The sequence below is a fragment of the Besnoitia besnoiti genome, assembly GCF_002563875.1.
Source record: "Besnoitia besnoiti strain Bb-Ger1 chromosome Unknown contig00007, whole genome shotgun sequence".
Classification (NCBI taxonomy): Eukaryota; Apicomplexa; class Conoidasida; order Eucoccidiorida; family Sarcocystidae; genus Besnoitia; species Besnoitia besnoiti.
The window spans coordinates 1,546,532-1,567,427 of NW_021703915.1; the positions used below are offsets into that span (position 1 = coordinate 1,546,532).

The 20,896-nt window shown below is 60.9% G+C and overlaps 2 protein-coding genes across 2 annotated transcripts; one reads left to right on the top strand and one right to left on the bottom strand.

The window, feature by feature from the left end:
* Nucleotides 1-974: 974 nt before the first annotated feature.
* On the bottom strand, nt 975-15,598 carry BESB_072520 (uncharacterized protein; the record flags this gene model as incomplete). Its single annotated transcript, XM_029365625.1, has 11 exons — nt 975-1,235; nt 1,441-1,724; nt 2,175-2,310; nt 2,699-5,215; nt 5,564-6,140; nt 6,439-6,623; nt 6,834-9,986; nt 10,484-11,969; nt 12,259-12,860; nt 13,230-14,141; nt 14,405-15,598. The coding sequence occupies 11 exons, from the start codon at nt 15,596-15,598 to the stop codon at nt 975-977; spliced, it is 11,307 nt and encodes a 3,768-aa protein (XP_029218109.1).
* Nucleotides 15,599-19,517: 3,919 nt separating this feature from the next.
* BESB_072530 (uncharacterized protein) lies at nt 19,518-20,606 on the top strand (the record flags this gene model as incomplete). The annotated part of the gene is made up of 1 exon (XM_029365626.1): nt 19,518-20,606. One exon carries the CDS (start codon nt 19,518-19,520, stop codon nt 20,604-20,606), a length of 1,089 nt encoding a protein of 362 aa, XP_029218110.1.
* Nucleotides 20,607-20,896: the final 290 nt, after the last annotated feature.

Here is a 20,896-nt window from a genome sequence, read left to right on the forward strand (position 1 = left end):
GTCGAGCCGTTGAGCAAACATCCGATTCGGAAGCCCACAACCCCCCCCCCCCCCCCCCCCCCCCCCCCCCCCCCCCCCCCGAGGAAGCATTTGCGGGCTCGACGCGTTGAAGCCTGCGCAGAACAGACGCTGCATGTACGAAACAATACACTCTGCAATGGGGCTTTGCTTGATACAGTAGCAAAGTTCATATATATTTCTGCTGTTTCCTATTCGAGGCTCAAGGCTTTCTCTTAGCAACAGATATGGCGACAGGAGAGTGCTGTGGCTCGCTCTCAGTGCTAATCCATCAAGAGTGGACACGAAGGAGAGGAGGAAACAGAGCGGTAGGAAAGAAAAGAGAGCGAATGGAGGCACCATGGGCGCAGGAGGGGCAACCGCCCAGACGGCGGAGGACATAAGTCACAGAGCGGTTGCGCGTCTGCGTCTCTGTTCGATTTCAAGGCGTAAGCGTACTACATTAATCCGCCGGCAGAGTTCATGCTGTCAAACAAGTCTAGTACCATTTTTGTCACCATGAAAGAAAAGCTGGTTCGAATGCGGACTGGGGACACGCCCCCGTTCAGCAGCACACAGCGGCGCACAACAGGCGCTTGCGATTTCTTTGCGACTTTGGCTCAAAAAAGGCGCCTTCTATTGCACCGCAGAGTCCGCAAAAGAATAGTAATCGAGGAGCGATGATGAAGAGCAGACGTGAGAGAAAGCGACAGCCACCCAGAGGAAGGTTTATTGCCACACATAACCGCACAAAGAGGGCACCGGCATCTTTCGTGAGACTCCCCGGCTAGCCTGACGCATTCATCACCCTTGTAGCCATCCCCCCCCCTTCTTCTTCTTCGGCTGCTCGCTGGTTTCGTCTTCCACGCGGCGCGCTGAAGCTGGGCTTCTCTCCGCTTAGTCCTCGCGTTTTGTCACCCGCAGCTGAGCTGCATGGGGCTGCGTGCCTTTTTTTGCACTTTTCGCCCAAACCCTGCTCAGGCCTTTAGCTTCTCGGCTAGGGATTCGCCTGTGAGGCCCTCAATCGTCCGAACCAACTCGCGAGTCGCCATTTCGATTTCCTCGTCGGCGCTTTCGAGAAGTTCAACGAGGGTCTGGAGGGAGTCTCCGAGGGTGTCGACCATGGCGAGGCCGAGGCGCTTCCAGAGGTGCAGGTACATCCGCGCCGCCGCGAAGCGGATGTTGCCCTTGCCGCAGCTCTGCACTTTCTCAAGCAAACTCAAATTGAGTTCTTCGACCTGCGCAGAGCGGACAGAAAAGTCCCAAGCTCGACTCCAACACGGCGCTTCGTACACAGTGACCCGCAGAAGCGCTAAAGGCGTTATACCTCGCTATTCAAAACTCGTCACAGTGACCTTTCATTGCGCTGAAAGCTCATACACCCGCTGTGTGGTCTGGCCTGGGTTTCAAGTCCCCTCCGCCGCGGCTGGCTTCGAGGCTCACCCGAGTTTTGTCGCCGAAAGTGTGCTCAAAGAGACCTGTGACGAAGGACCGCAGCGTGCAGAACCACAGCTTGGAGAGGCGCTGCGCCTGCGCCCGCTTCCGCTTTCGCTCGCTGTTGAGCTTCCGCAGCTCTACGTCGCTCAGGAGCTCCACGTCGCCGCTGGCGCTGTCTCGGTCTCGGCCGGCGTACCCCGGCAACGAGAGCCGTGGCAGCACGCCCAAGACGTCCACGGCGTCTAACGCACAGGTCAGCAGCCTCTCAAAGAGCGACGGCGGAAGCGCACCTGCAAAGGAGGGCGAAAAAAAAAGCGCAGAGATAATATGAAAAAAAAAAACCTGACCACCTCCTCAGAGGTGACCAAACGCGTCAGGGCAAAAACTGACAAAACACTCGAGCCGCCGCCGCTGCAGGGTTTGAAATTTCGAAATCGAGGAACCTCATCCTCCGCGCAAACGCAGCTAGGTTCGGACGAGAATGCGTTTCTCGTAGCATCAATCGATCTGCAGAGACCTATGCGCGCATGCGCAGCGCTAGCCGTATGCATGCCCACACGCAAATCAAACAGACCGATGATTCGCCCTCCACAGTCCGCACGCATGTCCAGGCTGCAACACCGACGAATTCTGGCTCCCCCCCTCCCGCCCGCCCCCCTTCCTTTCTCTCTGCTGTCTTGTCTTCGGCCCCCCTCTTCTGCGGTCTTGTTTTGCTGCAAAACACAGCAGAGAATTCTCACCACTGAGCTCTTTGTTCCAGCTGCGTAGCGATGCACTAAGGGCCAGCAGAATGGGCATGCCGAGCTCGAACCAGAACCACGTTGCGTCCGACTCCAGCACTCGGGGCCGCGCGTCTCGCTTCTTCTTCTCGCCGCTCTGCACAGAAAGGCTCACACAAACCGCCTCCACATGCCGTGAAAAACGACCAACGAGTGGTGCACCAGTGGGCGATGCGCACATCGCTTCATAGCTATACTATATACACATGTATATATATATATATATATATCTGTCTATATAGCTAGATATATATTTGTATTTATCCAGATACACAGCGTACATCTACGCACATAGGCGCATGCCCACGGACTCGATGCATACTACTCAAAATGCACATATCACACATGGGCGTGCTTTCTTTTCGGCCATTCAGTTCGCTAGGGAGACATGCGGTAGCTCGACGGCCGCACAGACTACCCCGTTCAGCAGCGGTCACACCGTCCGCGCCCTCCTCTCTCCTCTCGTTTTCTTTTTCTCCCGTTACCTTGTCAGTCGATTCGACGAGCTCCAGCGCCTGGTCTCTGCAGGCCGCCAGGGCACTCTGAAAGTCCGCGAGGAGGTCCTCCAACAAGGCTTCGACGCCTCCGACTGAGCCGAAGTCTCTGATGGCGGCGGTGTAGAAGAGAACAAGCAGACGGGTGCCGCAGATCTCTCGGATGGACGCAGACGATGCCAGCGTTTCGCTCGAGGCGTGCGCCTTAGCCACGCCCCCAGACGACGCTTGTTTCTTTGCGGCAGCCGCTTTCTGCTGCCGCCTCTTCGCCGCCGCGCTGCTGTCCTCGTCCGACGACTCCGTCTCCTCGGAGGCGTCGCTGTCCCCTTCGGCCGCCTCGGTTGACGGCTGCATGAGTGCGCGCTTCGGCCCCCTCAGCGAGCGGAGCAGCGCGAGGAGAAAACTCTGCAGCTGCTGCATGTTTAGCTTCTGACTCCAGCTGCGGAAGGCGCAGTAAAGCGCGCTCTCCATCCTGTGGAGACAGGCGGGGGCGAATGCGGCGGGCGGCAGGAGCCGGACGCTGCGCTCAAATTCTTGAAGGAGAGAAATCGGCGAGGCGATGGCATTGCCGTTTTCTTCCTCTGGAGGCCCACCCGCAGAGTCAGCGCTGGCAGCAGCTTCGCTTTCACCCCGAGGCCGTTTTGTCGGCTTCATCCCCGCGGCCTTCGCACTCGACGGACAGGGCTGCGACTGTTCAGGAGCGTCCTCTTCGTCTTCCTCCTCGTCATGTGTGTCCTCCAACACCGCTTCGCGGTCGCCTCCAGTCGATCCCCATAGGAGCTGCCGATGGACGTTTTGAACTTGCCCTCCGTAGATTTGCTCCGCGAAGCACTCAGAGGCCCGCAGCCGCTCGGGCGCAGCCTCGCCCGACGCCTCCGCGCGAGAGAGGCACAGGTGGACGAGATGGAGCATGAGCTTCGTAAGCACTGGTCGCTTCGCGTCCGCGCGCGCCTGTGACTGCGAACCGATGATCGTTCCAAGCAGCTCGACCGTGCGCGACGCTTGCAAGTCTTCGAGGCCGCGTGTGGAGAAAAGCGACACTTGAGGGGCCCCGCTGCCCCCCCCCTTGGCGCCGGTCGCCTCGGCGTCGACGGCCTTCTTCCTCTTCTTATCCACGCCCTTGTGCTGACGTTCCGCATTCTCCGAGCCCGCCGCGAGCGCTTTCTGCTTCTTGAAGAAGAGGTTGTGGAGCGACGGCAGCAGAAGAGAAATCGCCCCCTGAATGCGCATCGACGTGCCGATCTCCGCTTGCAGCGCGGCGAAGAGGATGCTCACGACGGGGTGCTGCTCGCGCCACAAGTCGCCTTCGCTCGCAGTCAGATCGCCTCGGCTGCTTGCCTTCCTGTCGCCCCCAGCGCCGAGGAACCAGGCGGCGGCCGCCACGTCCCGCTTCCTCCCGAAGAGCGAGGAGGAGAGCGCAAACGCGCTGCGACGCGCGATCTGCTCTAACACTCTGCTGGCCTGCCGGCGCACGCGCGGCAGTTCGACGCTCGCGTCCACCATGTACAGCTGCAGCGACGCATCCAAGGACGTCATCGGCTCCATGCGCTTCCTGACGAACTCAACCACGACCCTTGCCTCGTCCGCGGCATCGCCGTCGTCGCTGGAGTCGAGACATGAGAGACCCAGTTGACTGAGCAGCGCCAGGGGCAGCTTTTGAGGCGCGACGAGACGGGCGCGCAGACGCGCCTGCGCGCCGGCGTCTTCTCGGCCGGCGTGAGGCAGCGCCTGCTGGTGCGACAGCGAGGATAAGAGCAGCGGATTCAGGAGCGTCGTCTCCACGAGGGAGCCGACATGGGGCAGGAAGAACTCGGCGCCGACGCGCTGCAGAAGTCCGAGGAGCGCAGCGACCAGGCAGACCGCCAACTCGCCGACTCGCGGATCTCGGATGAGCAACAGGCGGTGGAAGACGTCCTGCAGCTGCAGGCGCGGCTCGACGCCGTCCTCAGCGGTGAGCATCGGCGGCATCAGCGCGCGCAGGAGGAGGGAGATGCGCGCGAAGAGCGCATTGAAGTCCGGAAGGAACAAGGCAGCTGCGTGCAGGCTCCTCGCCGCGTGCGTACCGACCCCCCCCACGTGCTTCTCACCCTCTCGGCCGTGCGAAGTCAGCGAAAGCGCCAAGAGGCAGCGACTCGCGGCAGTCGACAGAGAGATGATGCTGCGCAGGTTCGCTTGCGAAGCCGTGGACGCCGACGCGGAGGGCGCCGCGGAGAGCGAGCTGAGCGCGGGGATGGCATGCGCCGCGCGCTTCCACGTGCCTAGCACCGACGGGATGCAGCCGTCGCGGAAGGCCTCAGGCAGGTGGCCGCCGGCGAGCCGCGCGAGATTCGTCGCAAACTGCCACGCCGCAATGCCTGCGTTCATTATCGACGCGGAGGCGGGGGAGCTCGCAGCCGACGAGGAGGAGACCGCACAGGGGCGCAGCAAGCGCTTCGCGAGGACCGCGAGCAGCAAGGCGTACGGCGGCGTCAAAGAGGCCTCAGTCCACGACGATGAAGAAAACAGCGTCTGCACAACAAGCAAGAGAGAACACCCACGGAAAGGCGCGAAGGGGACATTCACCGCAGACCGCGAACACGAGGCTGGGGACAGAACGGACAACGACGCGGACGCACACAGAAATGGAGACAGAGACAGCACGGCGCCACCCGCGACGCACAAAGAGGAACATCAGAAGAGGACTGAGCGGAAAGACTGCGCCGCATATATATCCGCCAGCTGGCCGTTCAGTCAACGCACGCAGGAGCACCTCCAGAGGATTGTCTGCTACACACTCATCGACGCGGGTGCCCGCCTAGGTTCCTCCGGGGGCGCACTGCCGTTCTCAGTTTGCCCCCGTCGCTAGGCGCGACTCACCTTCCAGGCCCTGTCCTCGGCCCCTCTGCATTTGTCGCCGCCCTTCTTCGGCTTCTTCTCGCCCTGGCGGCGATCGTCCGCCCCCGCGGCGGCTCCCAGGTGAGTTTCGAGCTGGCTGGCGAGGCTGCGGAACAGAAGCGCGAAGAAAACGTAGTCGCTGTTTGTCGTGGTCTTCGCAGCAAGCGCGGACTTCACGAAGCGGTCGCCCTCTGCGACGGCCTCCGCCGCTGCGGCGCACGCCGCCTTGCCCGTCGCGAGGAGACATGCGGCGCCGGAGAGGCGCGCAGGTGACGAGCCCAGAGGCTCGGCCGGATCAGAAACGAGAAGATGAATCGACTGAATTTGCTCCGCGTCAGCCTCTTGGTCTTCATCGGGTTCACTATCCGAAACGTCCTGAGCGAACGAGGCGCCGAAGGGTGCTGCAGTCGATGCGCCTTTCGCTGTCTTCGCCTGCCCGCGCGCCGCCTCGAATCTGCTGCGCAACTCGTCGACTGAGTCTCCACTGAGGAAGAAGGTGTGTCGAACTCCCATGCAGCCGAGAGCGACTCGCATGCAGCCGACGAGAGGCGACAGGGCCCTGAAGAGAGGCACACACCGGAGCGACACAGAGAGATATCATCTCATAAAGAGGCGCGGGTCTTCAAGCGAGCGGCATGGAAAGGAACGCGAGAACTGTGCCACGGAGCCAACAGATTTCACAGCACACGCCCACTTCGGCCTCCAGTCAGCAGGAGCTGCTGCATTTCAGGGCGAAGGCCAGCCCGCCGATCGCCTGAGGCCGGTCACTGCGAAGGAGGGCAAGCACGCGGGGCCCCAGGTCGTCACAAAAGAGAGACCTGCACAGGCGGCCCTTCCACTGTGTTGTGGGGTCTCACCGAATGACGCTTTCGAGAAGAAGCTCAGCTCGCTGCTTGAGAAGCGTCTCCTCGTTAAACACCCTCCTTTGCACCTCGCTGTTGTACGCCCGGTCTGCGCTGCCGTCGGTTCCCCTCCGCTTCTTGCCGCCGGCGTGAAGCCCGTCGGACGACGAGCCCGCCAGGCGGCGGCGCTCGGACACAATCTGAGACAGAAACCAGACACAAAATCGCGCCTTTCGTGGGAAAGACTCGCCTGTAAGGTTTCCCCGTGTGGACGTATACACACACAAACATGCAGACATGCCTACACACAAATATGTACACGGACTAGGCTGCTAAACGTGACGGACAAGAAGTGCAGGGGAGTTGGGCGGGGGGGGGGGGGGGGGGGGCTTACGGGGGGGGAGACTTACCTTGATGCTGAGCAGCGCCTGGATAAGCTCGAGAATCGCCTGCATTTCTTCTTCTTCTCCCGTGCTGTCCAGTGCGAAGCCCCGAGCCGCGAGCGCGCCGACGCGTTGCAGGTCGGGCAGCCCGTCGCTCTTCAGCTGCTCGTACAGGAGCAGCGTGGCGGTGCTTGCGGCGCGGCAGTAGACCTCCGCCAGTCTCGCGGCGTCCTGCCCCCTCGCAGCGAAGCACGAATCGCCGCTGCCCGCGGAGGGGGCCGCCTCCAGTCCCTGCCCCTGAAGGAGGCTTTGGCGCAGAGTGGCAACGTTGCCCTGCACGCAGGAGGGGAGCGAGAGCGGGACGACGCGGCCTGCCGAGGTCGCTGCGTCGTCTTCGCGCTGCCTCGAGAAGACTTCGTCGCCGCATGAGAGGAGACGCTCGCGGGCCTCGCACTGGAGCACGAGGGCCCCAGTGCCGAGTTGCGCCAGCGTGAGAAGCCGATGGCCGTAGAAAGAGGCAGCCTGGGCGTCTGCATGCGCCTTCAGGATCTCTTTCAGCCGCTCCAGCAGAGCGCGCCGCGTCTTCCACCCCGCCCGCATGCGTTTCTCGCGCTCCTTTCTCTCCTTCTTGTCCAGCAGCAGCACTTCGTCGTCTCCCTCTTCCTCGGCCTCCTCGGCGGACTGCGCCGCTTCAGCGTCGGATTCCTCATCGTCGCTCGCTTCCTCGGAGTTGCTCGCTTCCTCCGAGCCGCTTCCTGCGTGTTCCTGAGCGGCTTTCCCGCGCCGCTTGAGGAAAGCCGCCTCCCAGTGCACCAGGATAGTGAGGCATCCGCCGACGAGCGCGTCGTTGCCAAGCGCCGCGCCAAGCGCCACCGCAAGTTCCGCGACGGCCGCCCGACTTTCTCTGACAGGACTGCGCCCGGCCCCCGTCGCCCCTTCGCTGTCTTTGCCGCGAACGTCGTCGACAAACACATCGATGCACAGAGGCTCCATAACCGTCCGCACAAACCGCAGCACTTCCCTCCTCACCGTCGCTCCGCTTTCCACCTTATAGCCTTCGTGTCGTCCTGCTGCAGAGTCGCAGCTCGCGTCCAGCGCTGAGTGCGCGCGAAGAACGTCCAGCATGGCGAACAGCGACGGCAGGGCGCCGCGAAGCGCCGACAGGAAGTGCGGCGTCGAGAGGACTCTGGGCGTCCTCACGCCCGCGAGAGCGAGGAGCTCGCCCAGCGCCTTGAGGAGGTCTCTCAGCGTGGTATGCAGAGTCGACAGGCGGTCGCCCGGCGCCGGCTCGCCCTTTTGCGAGAGGAGAGACGAGAGAGTGTCCGCGGCCGCCGAACTCCCCTGGAGCACCGAGGCCAGCAGCACCGGCGAAAGGAGAGAGGAAGGCGACGACTCGTCGCCCACGTCCAGACGCCGCGAAGCCTCAGAGAGGCGTCCGTTGCGTGTGGCGCCGTCCGCCACGAGAAGATGCTCGAAGGAGCGCTTCGGCGCCAAGCTCTGAGCCAAAAGACCGCAGGTCGCAGCGAGGCCTCGGAAGGAAGCTTCGTGAAAGGACCACAGAGACGACATCGGAGACAGCTTCGCGGCTGCGCGCGATCTCGCGCTGATGGAGGCCACTTCATCGTCGTCTCCGGGATGTTTCAGGGCCTTGCTCTTCTTCGCTTTCTCTTGCTTCGCGCGGAGAATCCTCAGCGCCCCTGTCGTCGACGTGGCGGTGACAAACACACTCAGAAGACTCTCTAGGGTGCGCCTCATCGCCTCATCGGTGTCGCCTGCCGCGCCCGCCGGTCGTCGCGTCTCACACGCCAGATGAATCTGCAGCACGGCCTGGAGTTTGCCAAGCGCGCACGGGCCCAGGAGAAGGATATCAGCCTCCTCGAGTCTCTGGTTTCTGTCGTCGCCTGCTGCTCGCCGCACCTTCTTGTCTCTCTGTGCGTGACGTCCGGAGAGGCGCGCCGTCTCCTGCACAAATGCTGAGTATCCTTGGAGCTGTGCATCTACAAAGTCGGCGATGACTGCATCCCTCGACGTGACTGGGCGGGTCGCCTCGTCTGCCTGTCCGCGCTTCTGGGATACAGCCGCGCCCTGCCTTCTGCCGTCCTGCGCGCCTTGTGCCCCAGCTGACTCGTCTTGCTCGGTGACGCCGACGGCCTCCACGAGGCTGAGCAGCGTGCGCACCGGAAGCATCGTTTCCGACTGCGGTCGCGGAGCCCCCACCGAAGCGTCGGAGGCCTTCGCCTCGGGCTCGCGTGCGTCCATCTTGGAGGCCTGCAGTCGGAGGCGGGTCGCGAGCTGCGGCGAGGCCGAGGAGAGACGCAGCAGCGCGAGGAGGAGCTCGAGGCGGAGCTCGTCGGAGATCACCTGGAGAATGCCCGACGCCATCACGCCATCCACCAGCTCGCCCGCCGCGTCGGCGACCTCGGCGAGCCAGGAGAGAGGCAGCGAAAGCGTCGCTCGCTCAGACACGCGGGCCGACGGCGCCTCCTCTGCTGGGCGTTGGTAGAAGGCGCGGAGCGGCGCTGCGACCGCAGGGGAGCAGAGGAGCCGAATGAAAGGCAGCAGAACGCTGCATACGAGGCTCTCGCTGCAGTCTGGCGCGAGCGACCACAAGCTGCGGCGACGCCCGTCAGAATCGACTGCGGACAGGAGAGCGTAGAGAGGTGAGGAGGCTTGGTTGGCGCCCAGTTGAGTCAGTAGTTGCAAGGCGAAGACAATGAGAGGCGAGACACCCCCAAACCCGTGGGAAGCAGAGACAGAGGCCTCGCAAACCGGGGATAACGACGCGGCGGATGGCGAGGGCCGAGAGAAGGACGAAGGTGAAGCCAGAGGCGAAGAATGCGCGGACGATCTCCGCTTCCCTTGACCCTGCGCTTCTTCCTGCGGCTTTGCGTGCGCGCTCACGCGCACCACGAACATCTCCACTTCGCGGCCTAGAGCCGGAAGCAGCGCCGTCAGCAGCAGGCCCGCCGGCGCCTCGAGAAGCAGACTCGAGAAATACTCCTGTGCGCTGCCCTCGGGTAGAAGGAAGGCGAGAGCAAAGCTGAAGAACGAAGCGACCGCGTCGGAGGACGCAGCGACCGCAGCGCCAAACGCAGCGGGCGCAAGGGCACTGGAGGCCGCTCGCGAGAGGAACTGAGAGAGGAACTCGACGCAGGAAGTCGACGCGGAAGTCAAGGCAGCCTGCAGACACACGCAGCGTCGAAACGCGACAAGCAGAAGAGACTGCATTGGTCACCTGAGCAAAGCGCGGAAGCACGAAACGCTGGAACCCGTCGTGCGCCATCCGCCGCGCCGACAATTGCTGTGTAGAGTGTAGAGTTCAGAGCAGTCTCTTGGCTTGCCGATGCCGCCAGGATCACCGCGCCTTGCCCCCCGGACTGCGCTTGCTGCCGCTGACTCCAGAAAATAACTTCTCCGGTCTGAGCCTTTTTGCCGCTTCATCGCTCCTAAGAGGGAGTCAGACAGCCGAGCCAGGCGCCTGCTCCGTTGCGTCCCCGTGCTCAACACTTCCACGGTTACATACGCATACATCCCTATATATATAAATATATACATCTATATGTTATATATATATATATATATATATAAACATACATATGTTTATGTCAGACACACGGTGACGCGAACATACCGCCTCACAACGGATAACGGATTTCAGGTTCGGCTAAGCGTCTCACCTGAACAAACTTGTCGGCGTTCTGCGTGAGTTCGTCGTGAATCTTCTCCCCCTTGCCTGCCTTGAGGTCTGCCGGTCTGCCCCTGAGGAGACCCAGAGGCGCCAAGCGCGTCCACCAGGCCTGCAGACAAGCCGCCGTGACTCCGGCGCGCGGGTCGGAGCTTTGCCAGTCCTTGTCGAGTTTCAGAAGCGCAGCGAGCTCCTTGAGCAGCAGAACGACGGCCTCTCGCACTTCGCGTCGCTGCGCTTTGTGGTGAACCGCGAGCCAAAGCGGGAGCGTGAGAATGCCGACGCACGCCGCCGCAGTCCGGTCTTCGGCGCCGCGTTCGCCATCAGGTTTCTTTCCGCTCGCTGCGCTCTCACTGCCTGCGGCTTTGAGCGACTTCTTGGAGACCTGCCGCCGCGCCGCCTGCGCCAGAAGTGCGCGCGACATGTCAAGCAGATTCACTTCAATTTGCTGTCTCAAGGTCGCTGAGAGCCGCGGCGCGTCTTCCCCCGAGTACGCAGACCCTGAGAGGAAGGAAAAGGAGAGCCAGAGGGCCGCGCAGTCTCCGTCCTCATCGGCGCTGGGCGCCTCGGTCTCGTCGATCCTTTGCTCGTCGTCGCCCTCCACCAGGATCTGTTCCTCTTCAGTCCGCTGCAGGCCCGCTTCGGCGCCCGCCTGGGTGATTCCTCGCGTCGCATATGCTTTTCTTTGCCGCGTGGGGAGGGAGACTTGCGCCAGCAGCTGCGAGAGAAGTGCAACGAACAGCAGGCTGCGGCCGCGGAAGGACTCCAGGAAGGCTTGAACGACCGGCGCGAAGAGAGCCACGTCGCTGAAGGCCAACAGCAAGAGTCGGCGCCTCAAGGACCTCTGCAGTCTCCCTTCACACGCGTCGCCCTCTTCGCCTTCTCCTCGGCCCGCCTCGTCGTGCCCTTCGCCGGTAAAGAAGCTCGAGAGGACTGCCGGTTTCAAAGCCCCGCGCCCAACTCCTCCGCTGCCGTCCCCTTCACGATTCGGCCCGCGAGCGAGCAGCAGCGAGGCGACGCCCGCGGCGACCGTCTTGACCGCGGCGCGAGCGGCTCGAGGGAACGCCGCGGCGGACGCTTTTGGCCTCTCGCTGCCTCCCTTGGAAGCCAGAGCGCCCTCCGTGGCGTCGTCGGCGCATGCAGAGAGCCGCCGCTGCAGCTCCTCGCAGAGATGCATCGCGTGCGCAGTCCAAGCAGGGAGTGACGACGCCGGCGAGGCCGTCGAGGAGGGCATCAGCGCGGCGCCTGCGATCTCTAGAAGACCGGCGGCGGTGTACAAGCCAGTGACATTCGCGAGGCGCGGGCCGTGCCTTCGCTCCTTCACCGCGCGCGCCTCCCTCTCCAAAAACGACTCGACAGCCGCGGCAGACAGCACGCCGCCGGGCGTCGCCGCGGACGCGGAGACTGGCGGCGGAGGCAGCGGAAGCGGACAGAGGGCCAACTGAGCCAGCGAGCGGAGCGAGGCGGAGCTCGCCAGTCTGCGGAAGGCAACACACGACAAGCCAACGGCTCGATACAACACGCGGCGCGCGGGGCCTGCCAGACACCCAGGGAAGCCACGCACCCAGGCGCGAGGGCGCACACCAGAAGGCGCCCACACAGAAACTCGTGGATCATTTGTACGGAGACAATAGCTTCTTATGCGGTGATGGTAACAACGATACACGGCGTAGCTATGACCTACAGGTTGGAGGCTGGATGACCCAAAGCACAGAACACACCGGATTCTGGCTGCAGTTCCCGTCTCGGCGCAAGTCACCTGCGTACCTGCTGAGGGTCATGCAGCGCGTGAGCGTCTCAAACTGCTTGGACCCCTCGCTCTCGAGGCTGCCGCCTTCAAGAGGACTTCTCCGCCCCACTGCGTTCAACACGTCGATCGCAGCTTCCTGGAGCTCGCACAGCGCCTTTCGCCTCGCCTGCGGCGCGCTGACCTCCCCGTTGTCGGCCGCCTCGTTTGCCTCGTTGTCGTCGGTCTCCGCCGTCTCCGCGTCCGCTTCCTGGGCGCGGGCACCCCAGGCCAGCGCAAGGGCCACGGGGAGCAGCCGGCGAACCACGACTTCTTCTGCAAAGCGTTCGCGACGCCTCGCTGCCTCTGCTTCTGCCCCGTCTTCTTTTTCAGTCGCTGCGCTGTGCCGCAGACTCGCTGCACACGCCCGTAGCAGCGCAGGCATCACCTCGCGCAAACGAGGCATTGCCAACACGGCGGAGAGGAAAACCTGCGTCGCTTGAGCCGCCGCGGGGTGCAACGAAACTGCCGCCAGAGGCGAGGGAAGTAGCGCATCCAAGTTCGCCAGCACCAGCGACGTGGCGCGGTGCAGGCAGATGAACGGCGGCAGGACGCTGCAGAGCGTCGCCATGCCTTCAGCGACCTGAAAAAAGACCCAACACAGAAAAGAAAGGAACGGCACCGTCCGCCAAACAGACGTCGGAAGGCCAAACGCCTCGCGCGCAGCGAAAGACCTGCCCCCTCGCTGTACGGGTTAGGTCACACTTGATGCTGTTCCTTCTTGTAAAGCTTTAGGGTATAGGAATTGCATAAATGAAGAAGCTGCAATATCTGAGTTGCGCAGGATGTATGTGTTGCTGCGTGACCCGCAGACATCCTGCGCAACTCGACTTGCAGGCGATTGGCGCGCTGCGTTTCGCATCGCCTGTATACCACTTTTTAAAGAATCTCCATAGAGCCTTTCAGCCTCTAGATGCCGCAGCGACACTCACAGACGCATGCAAATACTCACCTCAACGACGAGGGTGGAGTCTTCGTCTTCGAGTCTGTCAAGCAGCAGTTCACCCAGAAGTGCACCTCTGTCAGCGGCTCGCGCTTGGCTTCCAGCTTCGTCCGTTTCTCCTGCCTCTTCATCGCTGCGCGTGTGGCATTCGCGTCCCCTCCTGTCCCCGCTCTCCGCCTCCTGTCGCCTGACGCATGCCAGCGCGCCGCGGACGCCCTCTCTGCGGAGCTCAGCCTCGTCCGCCATCAGCGCGCTGCACAGAGAGAGGCCTTCGCCTCTCATTCTCGATAGAGTTTTTCGTGTCTCTTCGGCGCCGGCACCCGGGATGGCGTAGACAGGCCCCGCAGGCGACGGCACGCTGTCGAAGACGTGAGAAAGCAGCAAGACGAGGTCCGCGCAGCCGCCGCTTGAGACGCCGCCTCGCTTCCCCTTTCTCTCGGCCTCGGTGGCACGCGAGAAGAAGGCCAAAGCTTTCGGAATGCTCAGCGGACTGACCGCGTCGACCTCAAGAAGCAAGCGGCAGAGAGCCGCAAAGAGCAGCGGATGTTCGCGCCTCACGCGCGCGAATGCAGAAGCAGACGCCGACGTCTCCGCCGCGGCGCGCTGCGCCTGCTGGCTCGTGCGCGCGAAGCTGTCAAAGAGAGTCAGCGCAATAACGATGAGAGACGAAGAGACCTCCTGAGAGCGGCGCGAAGCGCCGGAAGACGGCGAGAGCGAGGAGTGAGAGAGGAGAGGCGCCTGGCGCGCTCCCGAGGCCACGCAGGCCGCACAGACCGCCTTCGCCGCCGCAAGCAGACGCTCTTGCAGCGCCGAGAAGGCACAGAACGACTCGTCGCCGGCCGAAGAAACGAAAAAGGACAGAAGGGACTTGAAAAACGCCCGCAGAAAGGGCGCGCAGTCGAGGCGCTGAACAAAGAGAACCTGAACACACGCAGAGCGAGACTCACAAGGCACAAGCTGCATGCGGCTGCCAATACCTCGCTCGCCCTTCCTCCCCCCCCCCCGCCCGCACCCCGGCGGAGAGAAGAGAGTACAGGCGACGCGAAGCTCTGAAAGATACCCCATGTGAAGAATAAAATATATTTTTCTCGCATTAGTGCTTCCTTCGAGGACGATTCCAACGAGAAAAAGGCGGCAAAAACTGCCTCCCTCTGCGTCTTCGCCTTCTTAAGATTTCGCCTCACCTCCTGGAGGGCGTCAGCCAGCCGTGGCCATTTGGAGAGGCGCCGCGTGACGGCCTCTGGCAGAGTGCCTTGCAGCGCGAGTGACTGCGATTCGGCAAGAACAACAAGAAGCGAGAAGAGTTCGTTCTCCTTCGCAGCTGGCAAGCGCTGAAGACTGTCGTCCTTGGAGGAAAAAACGAGGGTCTGAGCCAACTGCTGCAGGGCCGCCGACACAATCCGAGGCTCAAGCGGCGCCCGCGAGGCAAGTTGAGTGAAAACGGTCATGCTCGCCGCATGGAGCTCGGGCGTACGTACAGCTGCGGCGGGGCGCAGCGTGGACAAGAGGAAGGGCAGGAGACATGGCGTGAGAGACCGGACGGCCGCGAGCGAAGGCGCTGTAACGAGAGCCTCCGAAACGAGCAGAGTGAAGAAGGACAGGAGAGGCGTATTCTGCGCAGGAAGAAGAGAAAAGGAAGCTTCGTCTGCGCCGGCGTTCGCATGCGCACTGTTGCGCCGTAAGTGAGAGGGCAGCGAGAGGCCAGCCTCCTTCAGGCGTGCCGCGGAAAGAGGGGACGAGACGCGAGAGACGGTACTCACAACAAACTGCAGCAGGAACGGCGAGGACAGAACGATTTTGACTAGGTCTTTGCGTTGCAGAAGGGCGCCGGAGGTCCTCATGCGCTCCAGAAACGTCCACGGAGATTGCGGAGGAATAGAGAGGAGACGAGCGAGCCGGATGAAGACCGGCGAGGAATGGTAGGGCAGAGCGAGGGCGAGAAGTGCATCCTGGTTGTGTTTGTGGACTGCATATTGACGGAGGAGGTACTCCAGAAGATACTGCGCGTCTTGAAGCAGGAAAAAAGGACCGAGGAGGTCACAGCAGAGCGCCACGCGCCGATCGACACGTCGGGCCTGTTCAGCGGTCAGGAAGTCGCGGGAGACCGCGGCCCCCGAAGGAGCCTCTTGTTTGCCAGCCGTGGAAGTGAAGAGGGGCTCGAGGACCTCCACCAGGGGATCGCGGCGGATGAGAGACTGGAGAGACGTCAGAGCCACATCTCGCAGCGTGGAGAGCTCCACGGAGGCCGCTTTTCGAGGATCGAAAAGCAGAGAAGGCGCAGAATGAATGCGGCGAGCGGACGAACACGAACCAGACGAAGACCCGACCCCGCGGGTCTGCCGATGCAGCGCCAGTTGGCGCTGCAATTCGGAGACCATCGCGCAAGTCAGAAAAGGATCCCCGGCAGAAAAGTCGAAGCTAAAACGCCGCGATCACAGCGGCAAGGGCGTCAGCATACCGAGACACGCGTCTGAGGAGGGCACCGGGAAAGAAACAAAGACAAACAAAGCAAGATAGAAAAGTGCGAATGACATGCTAGGGCACCCTGCTGGGTGGATGGTGTCTCTTCTTCGGGCGGACAACGGTGAAGGGCGCGCAAAGGCGGAGGGCCCTTTGACAGTGAACTAGCGGGGATGCTTCGCTAGTTTCGCGCAAAATTGAGGCCTTTTCACACGCTCAAAGTTAGAGTCGAGTAACTTGCTTTACAAAAGCTTCCAAAAGGGACAGCAGAAGTGGGAAACAGAGATAATTCATGTAGGCGGCTCTGCGGCGAAGTCCGCAGAGGGCGACAGCAGAGCCATGCGAAGGCGCGCCCGTGAAGTGTGACATCTCACAATCCACAACAACACGAGTCTTAACCAGAAATTCAAAGACTCTTCTAAACGCGATTCACTGTAGATGCAACAAAGGCGAGAAACAAATGTGTCCGTCGATATCGAGCATTGTGGGGCTGCGAGGCGTTGAGGACGGCCTTGCCACTGCATGCGCCCGAAAAAGGTCAAAGTTGCGGCACAAGAAGCACGCCCACAACAAGAAAAATCCGCTTAACAGAAATCTAAGAGGACAGAAACCTCATGCAGAGAATTTGGTGGTTCGACACATTTGCAAAATCCATCCTCCCGCTGCCTGGGCGACCCCACTTGACGCTCAATGACCGAGAACCTCGATCCCGGTCGCGCATGCTGCACGTTTACAGCCGGGCGCCTGCATGCGAGATGAAACAAGAACGTCGCAGAAACCTGAAGTGAAATCCACCAAAATCAACGAACTGTGTAACAGAATGGCCTGAAACCCTTGAGGAGGCCCCTTTAAATGGAGAGGGATGCTTACACCTTCGTCGTCCCTTCATATGAGGAAAGCGTCAACGGTCACAAAGCGGACCCACTGGGTTTGACATCGGCGACTTCTGGCGTCGATTCATATCTGACGCTCACCGTGTGTGACATACGAAAAGCGGATTGCGTCACAGGACCAACGCATTTTGCTCCAGACTGGTTTCAAGAAGCCAGCGTAGCGTAGGACGTCGTTCTGCTGGATTCTACGTAGAGCAACGGCAGGCCTTCTCAGCTTTGGGGGCTCCAGCAGGCGCTGTATCTAAAGGAGCTTCACTACTCCGTGAGTAATGAATGTGATCGATACAGAATTTTCGTTAGCTATACGTACTCTGCAAGATAAGATAAGTTTGTGAGAGAGGAGAGAGGACCGGCACTACACCCTCGGCGCGGAGCTTGTCCTGAGCCATGGCCTCGAGTGACTCTGTTACGCAGCCTTGTCTGGCGAAGCCTGAGGATATTCCGAAAACAAAGTGGTTTGAGATTATGTTGACTCTGTAAGTTTATGCTAGTCATAGCTTTTTTGAAAAATTCGGGCTAACACCGTGTGCAAGCACGTGCATAGTAGAGACGAGGGTGCATGGGACGTGAAATGGACCCCCCCCCCTCCAACCCCACTGCGCTCTCCCGCAGCCAGACTTTCAGACCTGCTTCAGTAGCTTTCAACCGTATCAAGAACCTCACAATTCAACCAGGAGAGACTGCCGGGTCATTTATGTAATCGCCTTCCTTTCCGAAAGCCGATTCGTGGTTCGAGGACCGACTGTGTGAAACTCAAGCGCAGTGCACGTCTTAGGACCAGGCATTCTCTGATGACAGTCCAACATAATTGACTTGCGCGATATTCAACAACATTATTGTCAAAGTTTGGCTGCACAGCAGACCACCAGAGCTGCGAGTGCAGGGCTCATGCAGCGGCCACACGAGAGGGTAAACGAAGGATCACGTCCCCGTGCGCATTTGACAGTTCTAATCCGCAGTACGTGCTTCTGGTGCTTCCGCAGGGACGAGGGCTTTTGCGGCAGCTACTCCGTAAGAAACGCAAATCATACCGACTAAAAATCACTGCCGTGCACAAGGACGATGCGGTGCTCCCTCACTGATATTCAAAACTCCAGCCCTGTCGAATGGTAAATGGTGGCTGTCCTAAAGAAGGTAGTTGGAAAGCCACCAGATGGTCGATTCGCAACCTTCTTGGATGGACACGGTCGCCGTCTCTCGACGTGGGAGAGTGGAAACGTGCCCTCTCGTACCGGAGGGCAGCTTGAGCTACCTGCAAACGCGAGTTCTAGGGCAGCAGCGGCCCTGCGTCGGCATGACAAGGTTCGCAGGCCTTTCAAATGAATGCGCGTAACCCATCCCTGAACGCACTGACAGCAAGAACCTCTAAAATAGAACAAGCGAAACAAACGTGGCACCAGATAATGCCCGCTGAAATCTTGTTGGGGAACGACAGCTCAGCACCAATGTAACGCATCATGACCCAGAAGGCGACCAGATAGAGTCTCAACGGAACAGGTGGTACCACTTCGCAGTTCTTTCCACTGGTAATAAGGTCCAATCTGGATGGTTGAAATGTGTAGGGTCTCCTCTTGGGTTTCGTTGTACGGCCCGTAGTGCGCTGCATATTTTTCCAGCAGCCCCACTTCGTATATCATAACGATGAGTTCACACCGAGCATAACAAACAGATGCCAACTCTTCTCACGACAAGCTTGGACGCCTTGCGTGGACACCCATAGCCTCCACCTATACCTCACGTGGTTTCCTGGGAACTGGAACAAGCACACCGTGGCAAGTTTCTTCCACGGCAATGTCTGCCGGTGACTGATACCAGAGCGCCAGGTACGTGCTCAGGCCATGGCAGATGACCCAGCTCCTCCGTCAAGTTTTGTTTATGTCGCGAGGTGGCATATTGCTCTAACCGCTGTACGATGCTCCCTCGTCGGTGATAGCTCTCTGCCTTATCAAACGAATAGTTCAGCCAATCATCGCTTGCTAGAGAACTGGTGTCCCGTCCTACGATGATACAACAGTTAATCTTATCAGACAAGAGGGAGGAAGCCTGAGCGATGTGATGCGCCTACAGAAACTGGCTGGAGTTGGCACGCGCCTGCGTAGTTGTCTCGAGTTTCGAAGCTGAATGGAGCCGGCATTTCCGTGTGATTTGCGAATGATGCGTTGCTCCATGCCTACCCAGCCTTGAATTTGTGAATACAAACACGGTAAAAACTTGCCACGGAATGCCAATCGCCTGCGGGTGACCACCACGGGATCACATGCGCACTCAAGGTGTAGCGGGAGGTGGGAAAATCACCATGCCTTGCTGAGATCTGCGTACTGCTCTCGGGAAGCCCTCTGCATTGTCAAGTCTACTTTTCCGTTAGTTTCCCGCTCGCATGCCGAGATTCATTCCTACTTCTATTCCGTCTTCTTGACTGTTTTGTGTTTCCTCACGTCCCCGGTGTCCCACCGTCCAACGGCGAGCTCCCCTTTGAGAATCACGAATCCCTGTCCGCGTGTGCGTCCGCGCGTGACCATGGCTTGGTGGGCTCTCCTCGATTGCCCTCTTCTTTTCTTGGAAACTTCACATTCTTCCTTTCATGGAGCCGGGCTTCTTTGAGCTTCTCTCTGTCCCGTCGCCTCCAGTTCGCGCACATGCTCAAATGAGCTGTGAGAAAGGTACGCGTACCAGGCGGTTGCCATTCCATATTTGCCAAGGAGGACCAGCACAGGAACGACACTACAGGAATAGGCAACTCAGAGCTTTCTCACCTCGGCTCGCGGAGGGTTGAGGACTTTCGCACCTGCCTTTTCCAAGAATAACTATTGCCGCGCCTGTTGCGCCACGACGCCGAGTTGCTCAGCGCTGAGCGGACCGTCTTTTTGAACGGAGGCGAATCGCGTCTTCGCGCAGGGTCGCAGCTGTTTAAAAAAGGCGGTCTTTTCTCCAAGCTTTTCCGTTGATGGCGACACAGCACCAGGAGCCTATTCGTAGAGAGCCGCACGGGCGTAGCAATGCCAAGCGCCTTCTAACGTGGACTGAGGACGGCACCCTTCCCGCGCCGAGCCATGCCAACACAAGTTCCTTTTCGCCGGCTGCGGCCGCTTTCTCCAGTCATGCTGGCCTCCGCGGACCGGAGGCATCCGGCGGGGAACCTTGCGGCGCAGCTGCTGGCGAGCCCCTGAAGCGTCGTCGACTCCTGGGCGCGGAGAGCGATTCGCTGCGCCCTTCGCCCGGGAGAAATGAGGGAAGTCCGCCTGAGGGACTGTGCGGTCAAGCCGCGAGGCCCGCCGATGCTGCGCGCTCGCCGTCGGATGCCGCTGCTTCGCCGTCTCGGTCTGCTCAAGCCCAAGCCGCAGTGCGCGACGACGAGGAGTACCTGTTAGAGGAGTCAAGCCTGCTAGACAGAACTTCGAGTATGGCCTCAGTCGAAGTGGATATGATGAGCGACGGCGGAGCCAGTCCGCCGAAAGTCTCCCCGACGCCTGCATTCACTCCAACACAGATTTCAGCACATCTCAGCGGCGCAGACCAACACGCCGCGGCTGCTGGCACTGCGCAGCGGCCGGCGCCCAGCACGCCTCGCGCAGGACACCCAGGCGACGTGTGCTTCGCGATCATACCTGTCCCCGCGGAGTCGTCGACTTGCATCCCAGGCGTCGCTCGCGAAGACGGCGAAACCCGATGTCGTTCTCCGCATCAGGTGCGCCGCCGATGCAGCCCGACGCTCACGCCGCTGTCAGAAATGATTCGAAACCCCGAAGTGGCGAAACTCCTCCGAGAGGCATCGGCGAACCCCCTCGACGACTTACAGCGCCAGGGCGATGGTTTTCTGTTGACCGAGATCCTGCGGAAACAGCGCGGAGCGGTCCTGGTGAGGCCAGTCAGGGAGCTGGGGGACTTTGGAGTGAGCGACGTGAGTTTGAGCGCCCTCTACGACCTTGCCGAAGGCCCCTACGCGCTAGACAACACGCGTCAAACTGGAGAAAAAGCTGCTACACGGGCGCCGCCGGCTGCGTCCGAGGGGGAGGAGGACGCAACCATGGAGTGATTCGCTCTCCCCCAAGAGGCGCCAGGCGACGCACCGACTCGGGCGCCTGCCCAGCCGGCCTCTATCTGCGCTCCGCCGCGGTAGAATCGTTTGTAAAGCGCGAAAATGGAAAGAGTCAGGGAGCGCGGCAGGACGTGGAGCAGGAGAAGCGGGATAGGCCAGATGAGGCAACTCGACGGCGTGCTGGGAGGCGAGGCGGAACTGCACTCGCCGCGGAATACGAGCCAGTGAGGCGACCTTTTTGCGGAGACGGAAGGATGACCCGAACAACGTCGTGTCGGGAGTCTGGC